At 37.1% G+C, this 18,391-nt stretch overlaps 1 protein-coding gene and 1 non-coding gene across 2 annotated transcripts; one reads left to right on the top strand and one right to left on the bottom strand.

The window, feature by feature from the left end:
• Nucleotides 1-13,279: 13,279 nt before the first annotated feature.
• Nucleotides 13,280-13,386, bottom strand: LOC113748549. Its single transcript, XR_003464402.1, has one exon. It is a non-coding gene; the product is annotated as a small nucleolar RNA R71 (small nucleolar RNA).
• Nucleotides 13,387-13,746: 360 nt separating this feature from the next.
• LOC113782548 lies at nucleotides 13,747-15,135 on the top strand. Its single transcript, XM_027328434.1, has one exon. It carries the CDS (start codon nucleotides 13,747-13,749, stop codon nucleotides 15,133-15,135), a length of 1,389 nt encoding a protein of 462 aa, XP_027184235.1.
• Nucleotides 15,136-18,391: the final 3,256 nt, after the last annotated feature.

The following is an 18,391-nucleotide window of genomic DNA, read 5'->3' on the forward strand; positions in this document are numbered from 1 at the left end:
ACGGTACTTGAATTAAGAGTATGCAAAGCAACTTGAGTATGTGAAGTGTTGAGTAACCGGTGATCTTCATCTAAAAATGTCGATTCTCGCGTCAAAAGGCATTCTCACATCTTAAGTAATATTTAGCTACGTTATATGAATAAATATCCTTTTAAGTAGAATAAAGAGATGATCATGAGTTTAGGAATTATTATTGACCATATGAATTACTTGCTTGTGAAATTGGGAAAGGATGAGAAATTGAATTAAACTTGTTATAATTATGGTATAATTGGCTCTCCTTTACTTGATATTATGAGTACTTGAGGTTATTGAATGATTGCATAATAGTTATTTACTTTGTTTTGAGGAAATGAAGTTGAAATGCTACATATGTTTATTTTCAAATTTTGGATCATTGTTGGTTTGTATTTTTTATTGCTTGAGGACAAGCAATGGTTCAAGTGTGGGGGTATTTGATAAGAATATATTTTACGTATTTTTTAGTGTGTTTTATTAGTTAATTTTGGTTTGATTATTTAGTTTTATAACTAAAATAACTAAGATTTTGGTAAAAAACTACATTTTATGTTAAAGAGGCTAAACATTGCATTTTATGGATTTTTATGGTAAAAACTTCATATTTTGTAGGTTTAATGACTCAATCATCAAATGAAGTGCATTGAGAAGATATTTGGATGATTGAAGATGGATTAAAGTGGGGAAAATAAAATATGAAGTGTAAAAGGAGAAATGCAATTTGAGAACAAAAAGAATCAAGGAAAAGTCAGCTTTGACAACTCAGACACATTTTCGTATTTTGACTATATTTGGAGCTACACAGATCGGATCAAGGTGATCTTGGTACCATTTTGAAGCTAAGAGATATATCTACATTTGGTATGAAGACATCAAAGTCCAATTCAGCCGTTTTCATAGTCCAAAAGTTGAAATACCGAAATTCAACTCAGCTATCCAAAGTGGAAAATAGAGCTCTGACCAGTGTTTAGTATTTTGATCATATCTCAGGCTAAAAAGCTCCGATTTAGATGATTCTTGAAGCATTGAAATACTAACACAAAGGGCTACAACTTTTGTGTTTTGCACAAAAGCCAGTTCGGCCTTTATGATAGAGAAAATTGCAGATAAAGTAAGGCCAAAGTGAATACGCGAGTACACAAAACGTGACTTGTAACCGCGTTTTGTGTAGGCGCGTTTTCTGGCCGCAATTCTGCAATTTGCTCAGTCAATTCTCTTATGTTCAAACTACTTTCCAGCTACAATCTGCAAGAGAATTCGGTGCACATGCTTCAGAAGACAAAAGGGCAGACAAGGTGGCTTATTTTCAAGTCAAAAACATTTGTTATTGACTATCCTAACAAAGTTGAGATTTGGGAATCAAAAGGTGGAATTTGACTTGGAAAAATGGAGCTCTTGAGCATTTTATATGCAGAGACATTTGGGAGGTCAGAGGATCATACGGGAGAAGCTTGGAGTCTGCAAAAATGTAGCTTTTCCATTCTCTTAGTGTTAGTTTAGCTTAGTATAGAGTAAGATAGTTCATCCATTCTTGTTATTAGCTAGATAAAGAAGAAGATGGAGGATGAAGAAGGCAAGGAAGAAAGCTCATGTGACAAGGGTTGTATTCCTTCCAAATCTTTATCTTTTGTACTTGATTCCAAGTTTAGTTAATATACAAGTTCTGGATTTTGTGTTTAATATGTGTCTCTAAAGTTTATACCTTGGGTTTGGTTGAACTTTCTATGATTGTGAGTGTTTATTATTTGGTTATTTGAGCAAGTTATTTAGCACTTTGGCTCTTTAAATCATGATTAATCTGGTACCATTGATTGTGATTATCTAAGGTGTTATTTCTACAATGAAAATTGAGATTTAACATTAGTTCAAGAAGTGCTAAACATAGGAAGTACACTCACGAGAGTAGAGGTGCACCTATGTGGTTTTTAGTGATTCATTTCATGTAATTTCACTGAAGAAATGAATTTGTAACTAATTTCATAACCATGAGAATAGGTATGGATTAGTTATAAGTATAATTGATTCACTACGAAAGTAGGATTCAAATACATAAAGAAATTACACCATAATTAGCCTAGATGTAGTATTCAATGATCCAAATATAGCACTTGCTTGAGTAGTTAGGGATACCACAACCTAAGGAGCATTTATTTGTTATTTTGTATAATTTCAGTAGGATAAATTTGTTATAATTCATTGATAGTCTAAATAATAGAGAAGTTTTAGTAATACCGGTAATTGTTCACTCTTTCCTGTGGGATCGACCCGATATATACCCTAAACTACTAGTTGATCTGTATACTTGCAGTGAACGGGTGTAATTCGGTATTTTTTAGCTTGCACGTATGTAAAATACCCGTCAAGTTTTTGGCGCCGTTGCCGGGGAAGATTTGGCAATATCGGTGTGAAGAGCAACTTTATTAATTTAGACAATTTTTTCTTATTTTTGTTGTTTTTGTTGTATCTTGTGTGTTTTATGTCATTTTTTTGAGTCAATTTTTATTATTATTTTTTTTTCTGTTTTAGTTTGTGTCTTGGAATCTATCCTTCTTAACTAATCTTACTTTTGAGATTGTTTAAAAGTAATTTTAGATAATGAGGAGGGTAGGTGAATTGGGAGGACAAAGCTTGAGAAATGAAAGATTGGCAATGGATGGTTACCTAGTGCAAAGCTCCTTCAACAGAGGTAACCAAGAAATTACTGAAGGTATGTCTTTTGAAGATGGTTTGAAGTGCTTAAAGGCAAAATTTGATGTAATTATGTTACAAGTTCAAATGGACACAATTATACATGAAATTGAGCAAGGGAGGAATGTTAATACTTTTAATTCTTATCATGTGATTTGTGACTTGTGTGGAGGTTATCATGCAACTAATACATGTATGCAAGCACAAAATGTGGATTACTATGATGAATTAGAGCATTACAATCCTTATTTTGATCAATACAGTGCTAATTGGAGCAATTCTCTTTCTTATGGTTGGGAAAATCAATGTGCATATAGTGATTATCCATATTTTTATGATTACCAATCTGAAAATGTCCAATATAAAGCAAAACCATCTTGGGAGTTAGCTATAGAAAAATTAGCTAATGTGACTTCCGACCGTTTTGATAGGATTGAGGAAATGATAGATGAATTGGCTTCTCACTTTGGTAGAATAAAAGATCAATTACATGTATTGTGTGAAGTTATTTCTTCTAATAATTTGCAAAATGATCCTAGCATGAATGGTGGAAATATTGTATGTGAAAATGGATTGCATTTGGATGAAAATGATGAATCTCAATTATATTTCAATGAGCAAATATCCATTTCACATGATAATACCTTTGAAACTAATTTTGAGCCTCAAGAGGTGAGTTTTAATGACTCATTTTTCACCCCTCTTGAGGAGTGCAGTGAAAGTATAGGTTCTAAAGGTATTCCTGCCCAAGATACTCTTATGACATTTCCTTTGGTGAATTCTCAAGTGGTGCATATTCAAGGTAATATCTATGAAACACTTGAAATAGGTAAGTCACTTCCATCTCTCATATCATTAGAACATGTGACTTTTGCTATACAGTCACCTTTTAATGATCCACCACGGCCTAAAATGGTGGATTATTCGTTAACTAAGCCTCCTTGAAAAATAAGGTGAAATAGTCAAGCTATTGACTTTAAAGAAGCACTTATTGGGAGGCAACCCAATGTTTGTTTAAGTTATGTTATTTTGGGGTGATTTTATGTTTAAAGTATGTGTTTGAGTTATTTTTTTATTTTTCATTTGTAGGTATTGGATATGGAAGCAAAAGTGACCAAATGAGGTGAAAAAGGCGAAATTTGATCAAGGAACTCAACCCCTCGATTTGAGTAATTGTTGTTTTTGATCCGTTAAAAGGGGCTAAAATGCATGTTTTTAATGTTTTACATGTGTGCACATTGATAAATTTTACAAACAAATGATTTATGATGCATTTTGAGTGATTGGGGTATTATTTGTAAATTTTCAAAAGTTGAATTTCTGCTAAAATTCGCAGCAGAAAATGCGTTTCTCAAGAAAACGCGCCTCTGAGTCGCGTGTTCACAGAATCGCGTTTTCAATTCTGCACCTGCAGAACAGAAAACGCGCCATTAAAACGCGACTTTAAGTCGCGTTTTGAAGGAAGTCGCGTTTTGTTGCCTGGATCAAAGATGAAAACGCACCATTGAAAACGCGACTTGAAGTCGCGTTTTCTCACAGAACCGTGTTTTCAGTACTGCAACTTTTGGGAAGAAACGCGCCTTCAAAACCGCGAGTTAAAGGCGCGTTTCTACTCACGTTTTCTGAGCATTTTTTTTTTGAAAGAAAAAAATGCAGGTTCCTTGGTTCTCTTTTTCTTCTTTTGCTCATATATTTTCTTGTACCTTGAGTTGCTTATTGTGTATTTTTTATAGGTACATCACCAAAACAAGGGCTTGAAGTTACGGATAGCCGTTTTGATGTCTTAAGCCTTTGTTATCACTTTGGTTTCTCATTTTCCATTCTTAGGTTTATATCACTAATGGTTATCCAATGGAACTCATGAAGTGATGAAGACCGGCGAACAACATACCTTGAAACTTCATATTCAATCACAACAATAGGGGAGTATTATTTTTCTTTATCTTCATTTTCCTTTTTACACATTGAGGACAATGTGCATGTTAAGTGTGGGAGGAGAATTGAGATTATATATATTGTATGTGATTGACTTATTAGTTGCAAATATTGGACTTGTGTTAAAATTCAAATTTTTTCTAACATCTTGTCCAAAATTGCAAATTTGCCCCAAAAATTTTAAATTTTAAATTTCATCCAAAGGGGTAACAAAGTTCCATACCATTAGTAGTTCAAATTCCTTCTACATTTGAGATAAATATATGTGGTTTAAGCACTTCTTTTCTCATTTAATTTGGAAATGACTATTATGTGATTATAATTTTTGCATTTGTAGGAAAGTATATCTTTTAAAGTGGAGAAAATTATGCATATATTTTTTTGCATATTTGATGAAATTTCTTCTCTTTATTGGATTTTATAAGTTAAGTGATAAATATGGTCAATAATTGCAATACTCTTCTCATGATTATGCTTTCGAGGGAATGTTATTATCTTTACTTAAAAAAAAAAAAAAATAAATGAAAAAAAAGAAGAAAAAAAAGATCTATTCTACTCCAATGATTCTTGTACTTAGTAACCGGGAGTCTTCATCTACAAATGTCGACTTTCGCGTAAAACGGTACTTGAATTAAGAGTATGCAAAGCAACTTGAGTATGTGAAGTGTTGAGTAACCGGTGATCTTCATCTAAAAATGTCGATTCTCGCGTCAAAAGGCATTCTCACATCTTAAGTAATATTTAGCTACGTTATATGAATAAATATCCTTTTAAGTAGAATAAAGAGATGATCATGAGTTTAGGAATTATTATTGACCATATGAATTACTTGCTTGTGAAATTGGGAAAGGATGAGAAATTGAATTAAACTTGTTATAATTATGGTATAATTGGCTCTCCTTTACTTGATATTATGAGTACTTGAGGTTATTGAATGATTGCATAATAGTTATTTACTTTGTTTTGAGGAAATGAAGTTGAAATGCTACATATGTTTATTTTCAAATTTTGGATCATTGTTGGTTTGTATTTTTTATTGCTTGAGGACAAGCAATGGTTCAAGTGTGGGGGTATTTGATAAGAATATATTTTACGTATTTTTTAGTGTGTTTTATTAGTTAATTTTGGTTTGATTATTTAGTTTTATAACTAAAATAACTAAGATTTTGGTAAAAAACTACATTTTATGTTAAAGAGGCTAAACATTGCATTTTATGGATTTTTATGGTAAAAACTTCATATTTTGTAGGTTTAATGATTCAATCATCAAATGAAGTGCATTGAGAAGATATTTGGATGATTGAAGATGGATTAAAGTGGGGAAAATAAAATATGAAGTGTAAAAGGAGAAATGCAATTTGAGAACAAAAAGAATCAAGGAAAAGTCAGCTTTGACAACTCAGACACATTTTCGTATTTTGACTATATTTGGAGCTACACAGATCGGATCAAGGTGATCTTGGTACCATTTTGAAGCTAAGAGATATATCTACATTTGGTATGAAGACATCAAAGTCCAATTCAGCCGTTTTCATAGTCCAAAAGTTGAAATACCGAAATTCAACTCAGCTATCCAAAGTGGAAAACAGAGCTCTGACCAGTGTTTAGTATTTTGATCATATCTCAGGCTAAAAAGCTCCGATTTAGATGATTCTTGAAGCATTGAAAAGCTAACTCAAAGGGCTACAACTTTTGTGTTTTACACAAAAGCCAGTTCGGCCTTTATGATAGAGAAAATTGCAGATAAAGTAAGGCCAAAGTGAATACGCGAGTACACAAAACGTGACTTGTAACCGCGTTTTGTGTAGGCGCGTTTTCTGGCCGCAATTCTGCAATTTGCTCAGTCAATTCTCTTATGTTCAAACTACTTTCCAGCTACAATCTGCAAGAGAATTCGGTGCACATGCTTCAGAAGACAAAAGGGCAGACAAGGTGGCTTATTTTCAAGTCAAAAACATTTGTTATTGACTATCCTAACAAAGTTGAGATTTGGGAATCAAAAGGTGGAATTTGACTTGGAAAAATGGAGCTCTTGAGCATTTTATATGCAGAGACATTTGGGAGGTCAGAGGATCATACGGGAGAAGCTTGGAGTCTGCAAAAATGTAGCTTTTCCATTCTCTTAGTGTTAGTTTAGCTTAGTATAGAGTAAGATAGTTCATCCATTCTTGTTATTAGCTAGATAAAGAAGAAGATGGAGGATGAAGAAGGCAAGGAAGAAAGCTCATGTGACAAGGGTTGTATTCCTTCCAAATCTTTATCTTTTGTACTTGATTCCAAGTTTAGTTAATATACAAGTTCTGGATTTTGTGTTTAATATGTGTCTCTAAAGTTTATACCTTGGGTTTGGTTGAACTTTCTATGATTGTGAGTGTTTATTATTTGGTTATTTGAGCAAGTTATTTAGCACTTTGGCTCTTTAAATCATGATTAATCTGGTACCATTGATTGTGATTATCTAAGGTGTTATTTCTACAATGAAAATTGAGATTTAACATTAGTTCAAGAAGTGCTAAACATAGGAAGTACACTCACGAGAGTAGAGGTGCACCTATGTGGTTTTTAGTGATTCATTTCATGTAATTTCACTGAAGAAATGAATTTGTAACTAATTTCATAACCATGAGAATAGGTATGGATTAGTTATAAGTATAATTGATTCACTACGAAAGTAGGATTCAAATACATAAAGAAATTACACCATAATTAGCCTAGATGTAGTATTCAATGATCCAAATATAGCACTTGCATGAGTAGTTAGGGATACCACAACCTAAGGAGCATTTATTTGTTATTTTGTATAATTTCAGTAGGATAAATTTGTTATAATTCATTGATAGTCTAAATAATAGAGAAGCTTTAGTAATACCGGTAATTGTTCACTCTTCCCTGTGGGATCGACCCGATATATACCCTAAACTACTAGTTGATCTGTATACTTGCAGTGAACGGGTGTAATTCGGTATTTTTTAGCTTGCACGTATGTAAAATACCCGTCAGGCCACCTGCCCAACTATCGCCGGGACTCAGTCGTTCACTACAAACCTCAAACGAATTGCAATGTAAAACTCAGATATACATCAAATTAACCAATAATTACATATCAAAAGCGAAGCATCCACGCTTCCACAGCGCCACTCTGATCCTTGATACCAACTATTATACAGGAGGAAGTCCAAAACTAGACTATTACACATCCAATCAATTCTAAACGTTCAATACAATCCCAATATGAACGATTACACAAAAGGAAATCCAAATTCAATCCGTACATGAGATAATCCATGAATAAGCACTACAAACCCTTCCTTCGCCTTGAGCCCTGTGGAGGGGAATAAAATATTTTGGGGTGAGCTAGAAGCTTAGCGAGTAACCGATAAAATCAGTTATCAAATCAGTTTCACAATCGTTCATTTCAATAATGTCATGATTCAGTAATCAATGCACTTTCATCGCTCTCGTGAGCCAGTGAAATCATGGTACTTAGACTTCCAACGCTCAAAACAATCATTTAACATTAACAGTACGAGGGAGCCCCTTTTTGAGCTCGGGAGCCATTTGCTCCAAGTGAACAGAGGTGGAGATGTTGGTGTCCAGTACACGAATTCCAAGTACTCATTTGAGCCAAAACATGTCAAGAACTTATATGCCGGCACACAGGATATGCAATCAAAGAAACGATGCAAGAAACATTTCAAAGGTAACGTTGGAAATAGTTTAAAGTCACTCACCTCCACGGCTCAGAAACCATCCGTCAAATATCATTGCCTTACTCAATTCCAAGCCTTAAATCACAAACGCAAAGCAATCAAGCCTTTTAAAAGTTCGGACAGCATTTCCCCTACATTTCCTTATTTTCCAACCTACAATCAAATACCCAATCATATAGCAATTAACCACAATTGCACATACGGTTCGCAAACGATAACACATATTCCATTAGGGCCACAATACCCCTCAATCAAGCCAATTAGAAACTTAAAGCCAACCATTAGAAAATTCCCCAAATTAAACCCTAGAAACCGGAATTTCCGCATAAACCAGAAATTTTTCGCAAACGATCACAATTAACGCATACAAGCTCCATTTACACCATTCTAATCCATCACTTCATGACCAATCCATGATTATAATATAAAATCAGAAAATGCCCAATAAATCAGAAATTCACCATAAATTCCTTCAACCCAAGAAATACTACCACAATACAACACACATAACCACCACAACCATTAATTAACCAATACTAGAACAAAATGGAACTTGTTTATCCAACTTACCTCAAAATCAAGAAAGCTATCAACTTAGAGCACCCCATCCAAAATCAATCCATCAAAAGCTTTAAACCACCATAGTGAGCCCTTGTATGAAATATCTTCCAAAACCATCGGTTAAAACTCAAGATTTGAGTGAGAATTAAAACTAGAAATTGAAGAAGTTTCTCTCTTGTTTTTTCTCTCCAAAGAGCCGGCAAGAAGGAAGCAAAAATGAGGACCAATTGCAGCCAAAACAAGATATTTATCAAGGAAAACAGCTGGTCAAAAGTGGCTGCCGCGCCTGCCACGTCAGAATCCGGCCGGAATCTGGCCAGTGGCTAAACTCCTTTTTTTTCAAAATCGTAAGGCAATCTGGCCAGCTATCCGGCCAGAAACTGGCCGGATTTCCGGCCGGATTTGGCCCCTGCCTTTTTTCAAAATTTTGGTTTTCTTTTCCGAGTTCAAACGTTGCGCTCCTCCGCTCGTCCAACAAAGATATATATAAAATAAAAACCCTCCTTCATACGGGGCGTCACAATCTCCCCTCCTTAAAAGAATGTTGTCCTCGACATTCCATCTTGTACAAATCAAGTCACTCAAGCATTCCAAGCCAAACCCTAAAATTTAAACACACTTACTTGTCCGATTTCCGTCCTACAAGAAAGCACTTACGTTTCAAACCAAACCCACAGTCCGGCATCCTAAACTTCAAGCCTAGGATACACTACAGAGATCTGAAACCTAAGCTCTGATACCAACTGTGACAGCCCCACCTCCCCCTAAGACGAATCAAAGGGTTTAGCGGGCCGCCTGTCCAACTCTCGCCGGAACTCAGTCGTTCACTACAAACCTCAAACGAATTGCAATGTAAAACTCAGATATACATCAAATTAACCAATAATTACATATCAAAAGCGAAGCGTCCACACTTCCACTGCCCCACTCTGATCCTTGATACCAACTATTATATAGGAGGAAGTCCAAAACTAGACTATTACATATCCAATCAATTCTAAACGTTCAATACAATCCCAATATGAACGATTACACAAAAGGAAATTCCAATTCAATCCGTACATGAGATAATCCATAAATAAGCACTACAAGCCCTTCCTTCGCCTTGAGCCCTGTGGAGGGGAATAAAATATTTTGGGGTGAGCTAGAAGCTCAGCGAGTAACCGATAAAATCAGTTATCAAATTAGTTTCACAATCGTTCATTTCAATAATGTCATGATTCAGTAATCAATGCACTTTCATCGCTCTCGTGAGCCAGTGAAATCATGGTACTTAGACGTCCAACGCTCAAAACAATCATTTAACATTAACAGTACGATGGAGCCCCTTTTTGAGCTCGGGAGCCATTTGCTCCAAGTGAACAGAGGTGGAGACGTTGGTGTCCAGTACACGAATTCCAAGTACTCATTTGAGCCAAAAACATGTCAAGAACTTATATGCCGGCACACAGGATATGCAATCAAAGAAACGATGCAAGAAACATTTCAAAGGTAACGTTGGAAATAGTTTAAAGTCACTCACCTCCACGGCTCAAAAACCATCTGTCAAATATCATTGCCTTACTCAATTCCAAGCCTTAAATCACAAACGCAAAGCAATCAAGCCTTTTAAAAGTTCGGACAGCATTTCCCCTACATTTCCTTATTTTCCAACCTACAATCAAATACCCAATCATATAACAATTAACCACAATTGCACATACGGTTTGCAAACGATAACACATATTCCATTAGGGCCACAATACCCCTCAATCAAGCCAATTAGAAGCTTAAAGCCAACCATTAGAAAATTTCCCAAATTAAACCCTAGAAACCGGAATTTCCGCATAAACCAGAAATTTTCCGCAAACGATCACAATTAACGCATACAAGCTCCATTTACACCATTCTAATCCATCACTTCATGACCAATCCATGATTATAATATAAAATCAGAAATTCACCATAAATTCCTTCAACCCAAGAAATACTACCACAATACAACACACATAACTACCACAACCATTAATTAACCAATACTAGAACAAAATGGAACTTGTTTATCCAACTTACCTCAAAATCAAGAAAGCTATCAACTTAGAGCACCCCATCCAAAATCAATCCATCAAAAGCTTTAAACCACCATAATGAGCCCTTGTATGAAATATCTTCCAAAACCATCGGTTAAAACTCAAGATTTGAGTAAGAATTAAAACTAGAAATTGAAGAGGTTTCTCTCTTGTTTTTTCTCTCCAAAGAGCCGGCAAGAAGGAGCAAAAATGAGGACCAATTGCAGCCAAAACAAGATATTTATCAAGGAAAACAGCTGGTCAAAAGTGGCTGCCGCGCCTGCCACGTCAGAATCCGGCTGGAATCTGGCCAGTGGCTAAACTCCTTTTTTTTCAAAATCGTAAGGCAATCCGGCCAGCTATCCGGCCAGAAACTGGCCGGATTTCTGACCGGATTTGGCCCCTGCCTTTTTTCAAAATTTTGGTTTTCTTTTCCGAGTTCAAACGTTGCGCTCCTCCGCTCGTCCAACAAAGATATATATAAAATAAAAACCCTCCTTCATACGGGGCGTCACAGACTAGTGCTCCAATAAAATAAGAAGGCACCAGATTAGTGGGCTCATGGAGAAAAAGCTATGAAAAAGCTATGAAGACTAAATGCTTGCATTTATATTAGACTAGTTTTCTCTCCAAGGGGGGAAATGGGACGAGTGCAGAAGACATTAGACTAGTTTTTAGTTTTCTCTCCAAAGAAGCTTCGTAGGAGAATAGGTAGTCTTTTATGTAAGAAGGAACTTGTTCCTTCTTTTGTTGTGTGGTATGTAATTTTTCTTCAAAGAGTCTACGGAGATTCAAAGTTTTATTCTAAATTATTATCGAGTGTTTATGTCTTTGAATTCAATTAAATTGCGTGGAGATTTTCTTATGAGGCGTGGCTAATTTTCTCCTCTACTCAAGGATCAACGCAAAGACGCAGTCCCAAATATCTGTGAAATCTAATCAATTTTCATGTGTTTCTTAATTTATTAATATTTGCATGTTTTCTATTTGAATTTTCATGGGATTATTTTGTTAATTGGATATCAAGTGCCCGATGTGCAATTTGATTTTTTAATCTCTTGTCAATTTAATCAATTAAATCCGTAATTGTTTAATTGGTTAATATTAGTGGCAACTAGTGTTTTCTTACACTAGGGAAACATGCAATTTGATTTAAATAACTCTCGTAACGTGTTATTAATTTGGATTAGGTTTTTCTAGTTTTTAATGCAATTAGAAAATTAATTCTTACGATCGTACCTAGGAGTATTTCCTGATTATGGGTAATCAACGATCGTACCTTGGTTATCAATAAATTAAGGAAAAATTGATCGTTAGAGTTTTTCGGCGATTATAACTAACCTATTAATTAAATTAAGTGAACCCCTGTGCATCAATGATCGGATGAATGGACTGTGTCTGCGTAGTTGTATCCTTGGCTAGAATTTATTTATTATTTATTTAATTGCCATTTACATTTGTATTAATTAATTAATTATTTTTGGTTAAATTGTTTAATTATTTTTAGTTTTAATCTGATAAAAATCCCTCGTATCCCGAACTTGAAAAGAATTGAATTTTTTTTTCAGTCCCTGTGGATTCGACCCTGCTCACTACTATACACAGAAAATTTATATTTTTCTCAACCAGGTATTTATTATTGCACAGGCTCGACACCTGTCAATTTTTGGTGCCGTTGCCGGGGACTGGGGTTAATTATTTGTTTCTTTTTAAGTTCATTTTTGTTATAATTTTCTGATATTTTTCTAGTTTATGCCTCGCTCTTCTCGTCCAGGCGAATTAATTTTCGATCCTGAAGTAGAGAAGACCGCGCGTAGAATGTGGAAAGAAATCAGGTGGCTCAGGGAGGAGCAATACGGTATTGCACCTCAGGGACTTGATCCAGAGGTTGAGCCGACAAATTTGTCTGGTGACAATTCGAGTGATTCAGACCAAGAGAAAGTCACTATGGCAAATGCACGAACACTAAGAGAGTTGGCTGCTCCTGATTTAAATCAGCAGCCCTTGTGCATTACTTTTCCACATTTAAATGATGACACTCCCTTTGAACTAAAATCTGGTCTAATTCATCTCTTGCCATCTTTCCATGGTCTACCAGGTGAGGAGCCCTACAAGCACTTGCAAGAGTTCGACATCGTTTGCAACAGCATGAAACCCCCGGGAATTACAGAGGAACAAATAAAGATGAGGGCATTCCCCTTCTCTTTGAAGGACTCCGCGAAAGACTGGCTCTACTACCTACCGCCTGGTAGTATCACCACGTAGTACCAACTGAAGAAAAAATTCTTGGACAAGTATTTTCCGGCGTCTCGAGCTGCGAGCTTAAGGAAGGAAATATATGGCATCAAACAACACCCAGGCGAGTCTCTCTATGAGTACTGGGAGAGGTTTAAGAAACTATGCACCAAATGCCCTCAGCATCAGATAAGTGAGCGACTGCTTATCCAATACTTCTATGAAGGGCTACTCTTCAGGGACAGAAGCATAATCGATGCTGCAAGTGGAGGGGCGTTGGTGAACAAAACTCCTCGAGGAGCATGGGAGTTGATTGAAGGGATGGCTGATAACTCACAGCAGTTTGGTTCAAGAGAGGACATCCCTACGCGTAGGGTGAATAAGGTAGAAACATCTTCTATTCAACAGCAACTCTCCGAATTGACGTTTTTTGTGCGACAACTAGCTGTGGGGAATGCCTCGCAAGCCAAAGTGTGTGGGGTATGCACTGCCGTGGGTCATTCTACAGAATATGTCCACTGGTTCAAGAAGAAACTGCAGAACAGGTGAAAATGACTGGCCACACGCCCGCGCCAAGAAAGCAATACGACCCATACTCAAGTATATACAATCCTGGTTGGAGGGATCATCCCAACCTTAGCTATGGAGGGAATAAGCAGTCTAACTTTGTGCCAAATAGACCACAAGGGTACCAACAGCAGTATCATCCTCGCACACCACCACTCCCTTCAAATTCAAGTCCATCCATAGAGGAGATGATGAAGCAATTACTTGCTAATCAACAAAAGACGGATTCAGACTTGCAAAGCATGAGGAATCAAATGGGACAGATGCAATCATTGCAAAATCAAATGAATCAAATGGCTATAACGATCAACCGTTTAGAGTCCCAAATTCAAGGAAAGTTGCCATCTCAACCTGAGATGAATCCAAAGAATGTAAGCTCAATGACCTTGAGGAGTGGCAAGAAAATCCAAGAGCCCGAACCTGTGATTCCTAAAGACAAGGACGAGGAACGGATTGAGAAAGAGTTGGAAGAGAAGGGCAGAGACAACAAAAATGCAAAGGTACCCCCAAACCCAATTCCTACAGTTAAAACTAATCCACCTCCCTTTCCTAACAGGTTAGAGAAACCAAAGAAACAAGACAAGGAAAAAGAAGTGCTGGAGATCTTCCGTAAGGTGGAGATAAACATACCCCTGCTGGATGCGATTAAACAAGTACCGAGATACACAAAATTTTTGAGGGACCTGTGTGTCAACCGCAAGCGGTTGAAGGGAGATGAACGAGTTATAGTTGGGGAGAATGTTTCAACATTTCTACAAAGGAAACTTCCACCTAAATGCGGGGATCTAGGTATGTTTACTATTTCTTGTACGATAGGTAATATTTTGATTAGAAAGGCCATGTTAGACCTAGGAGTCTCGATTAATGTCATGCCAAAGTCCATTTATGCTTCCTTGAACTTTTGCCCTTTGAAAGAGATTGGAATAATAATCCAACTAGCTGACAGGACCAATGCATACCCTGACGGGTTGATTGAAAATGTTCTGGTAAAAATTAATGAATTGATTTTTTCAACTGATTTTTATGTGCTCGACATGGAGGATGAACACTTCTATGATCCGTCACCTTTATTGTTAGGTAGACTCTTTTTGAGCACAGCCCGAACCAAAATTGATGTTAATAAGGGTACTTTGTCTATGAAATTTGATGGTGAGATTGTTCACTTTAACATCTTTGAGACCATGAAATATCCATCCGATTCAAATATTGGCTTTGTTTTCTCGATAAATGTTATTGACCCTGCTATACAGGAGGTTTTTGAAATTGAAGGCAGGGATGAGCTAGAGGTCGCCTTAACCAGGCACTTCGAATCCGAAACGACCTTTGGGGTAGAGTTGAGTGAAGAGTTCAAATGTGTGATTGGATCGTTATGAACGTTACCAACCACGAAGACAAGGTATGACCTCGCACCCATTTTTATACTTGAACCTCACAAAAGGTTACATCCATCTGTTGTGCAGGCACCTGTCTCGGAACTAAAATCGCTGCCGAAACACCTGAAGTATGCATACTTGGGGTGAAGGTGAGACACATCCAGTGATCATCTCCGCGGGTTTATCAAATATTCAAGAAGATAAATTACTTCGAGTTCTCAGGGAACATAAGCAGGCGATAGGATGGATCATCGCCGATATCAAGGGAATTAGCCCTGCGGTGTGTATGCATCGAATTCGACTCGAGGAGAATGCTAAACCCGTACGGCAATCTCAACGGAGATTAAATCCTCTCATGATGGAGGTAGTGAAAAATGAGATCCTGAAACTACTGGACGTTGGAATAATATTTGCAATATCAAATAGCCCGTGGGTAAGTCCAATACAGGTGGTCCCGAAAATGGCAGGGGTGACGGTAGAACCAAACCAAGAGGGTGAGCTCGTACCAATTCAAAAGCCCACCGGATGGCGACAGTGTATCGATTACCGGAAGCTAAATGCCGTCACGAAAAAGGATCATTTTCCCCTCCCTTTCATTGAACAGATGGTAGAGCGATTAACATGTCGAGCTTACTATTGTTTCTTGGATGGATTTTCAGGTTATTTTCAAATTGCCATCACACCCGAGGACCAAGAGAAAACTACTTTCACGTGCCCATTTGAAACATTTGCTTACCGAAGGATGCCATTTGGATTGTGTAATGCACCTGATACCTTCCAAAGATGCATGGTAAATATTTTTTCAGAATATGTTGAGAAGATTATTGAGGTTTTCATGGACGATTTTAGTGTGTATGGTGAAAGTTTTGAAAACTGTCTAGATAACCTGAAATTGATCTTAGTAAGGTGTATAGAAGCTAATCTCGTACTTAATTGGAAAAATATCACTTTATGGTCGAGCACGGGATAGTTTTGGGTCATGTAGTATCATCTACAGGTATCGAGGTTGATAAGGCAAAAATACATGTTATATCTACTTTACCTTACCCCGCGAGTGTGCGAGAAGTTCGTTCCTTCTTGGGTCACGCAGGTTTCTATAGAATGTTCATTAAGGATTTCTCGAAAATTGAAGCATCCTTGTTCCAACTTTTACAAAAAAATGTATCCTTCGAATTCGATGAAACATGTAAGGGGGCATTTGATAAGTTAAAGGAGTTCTTGACCTCCTAACCTATTATCCAACCCCCTGACTGGAACCTCCCATTCGAGATCATGTGCGATGCCAGCGACTATGCAGTTGGTGCGGTATTGGGTCAAAAAGTGGGAAAAGCAGCTCATGCTATCTACTACGCATCTCGAGCCTTGAACGGAACTCAATTGAACTATTCAACCACCGAAAAGGAGCTTTTAGCAGTTATTTTTGCCTTAGAGAAATTCCGGTCCTATTTACTTGGTGCTAAAGTTATTATTTTTTTTTATCATGCAGCGTTGCGATATCTGTTGACCAAGAAAGAGGCAAAACCACGATTGATACGGTGGATATTGTTTATTACAAGAGTTCAACCTGGAGATCCGAGATAAGAAAGGGGCGGAGAATCTGGTAGTAGATCACTTGAGTCGAGTACAAGTCGTCAAAGATGATCTCCCACTGAGAGAAGCATTTCCTGATGAGCATTTATTTTCCATTAACTCATCTTTGCCTTGGTATGCGGATATGGTTAACTTTCTAGTCACTGATAAGTTTCCTACATGATGGCCTAAGGCGAAAAAAGACAAGTTGAGGAGCGATGCAAAGTCTTACATTTGGGATGATCCTTACCACTGGAAGCGGGGTGCCGACCAAATTATCCGTAGATGTGTAAATGAAGCTGAATTTCAATCTATTCTAACCTATTGTCACTCTTTTGCTTGTGAAGGTTACTTTGGACCAAAGAGAACGGCTCATAAGGTGCTAGAGAGTGGATTCTATTGGTCAACCCTATTCAAGGATGCCTACTCATTTTGTAAGTCCTGTGATAAGTGTCAACGAGTAGGTAGTATCTCTCGTAGGGATCAAATGACTCAAACCCCAATGATTTGTTGAAATTTTTTATGTTTGGGGTATTGACTTTATGGGTTCTTTTCCTTCGTCCTATGGTTTTTTGTATATATTGCTTGCTGTAGATTATGTTTCGAAGTGGGTAGAAGCAAAGGCCACCCGCACTAATAATTCCAAAGTGGTTGCAGAATTCGTTAAGTCTAATATTTTTGTCCGCTTTGGGATGCCGCGAGCGATTGTAAGTGATCGTGGTACTCATTTCTGCAACAAGACGATCGCTGCAGTTTTTAAGAGATACGGTGTCTTGCACAAAGTCTCTACATCCTACCATTCTCAGACAAATGGTCAGGCAGAAGCATCGAACCGAGAGATCAAATCAATTCTAGAAAAGATGGTCCGACCCGATAGGAAGAATTGGAGTATGAGACTAGAGGATGCACTATGGGCATATAGGACGGCATACAAGACGCCCATTGACATGTCCCCTTATCGATTGGTATTGGGAAAGCCATGTCATTTCCCTGTCGAGTTTGAGCATAGAGCATTTTGGGCGGTCAAGCAATGTAACATGGATATCGAGGAAGGCGGAACTCAAAAAAAGTTACAATTACAAGAATTGGAGGAAATTCGAAATGAAGCATACGAGAACGCGGTGATTTATAAGAAGAAGAATAAGGTATTTGATGACCAACAGATATCAAGGAAGACATTTGTCTGTGGGCAAAAAGTTTTACTGTACCATTCCAAATTGAAGCTATTTCCAGGTAAATTACGTTCTCATTGGATCCGTCCTTTTATTTTGACTAATGTCTTTCATTATGGTGCAGTGGAGATCCAGAGTTTGAAAATGGAGAAGAAATTTGTGGTGAATAGTCACCGTCTCAAGCCATATTATGAAGGATTTCTAGTTGAACGGGTGGAGATTATGTAACTGGAAGACCCGATTTGCTTAGTTTAATAAAATTCTGGACTCCGTCTAGCCAAAGACGTTAAAGAAAGGTGCTTTTGGGAGGCAACCCAATTGTTGATTTTGTTGGTTTTTGTTGTTCAATTCGTTAAATATGTCGTTTCTCATTTGGGTATTGCTTAAACTTGATATTTTCTCTACTATGATCAGGACAGGTGATCATGGCGTGCCCATGCGAGAGGGCACGCATTAATCTTACAAGTTCCAACTTCAAGGTCAGTGGATGTTTCTAAAACATGGCGTGCCCACGT

Source organism: Coffea eugenioides, chromosome 9, assembly GCF_003713205.1.
Source record: "Coffea eugenioides isolate CCC68of chromosome 9, Ceug_1.0, whole genome shotgun sequence".
NCBI lineage: Eukaryota > Viridiplantae > Streptophyta > Magnoliopsida > Gentianales > Rubiaceae > Coffea > Coffea eugenioides.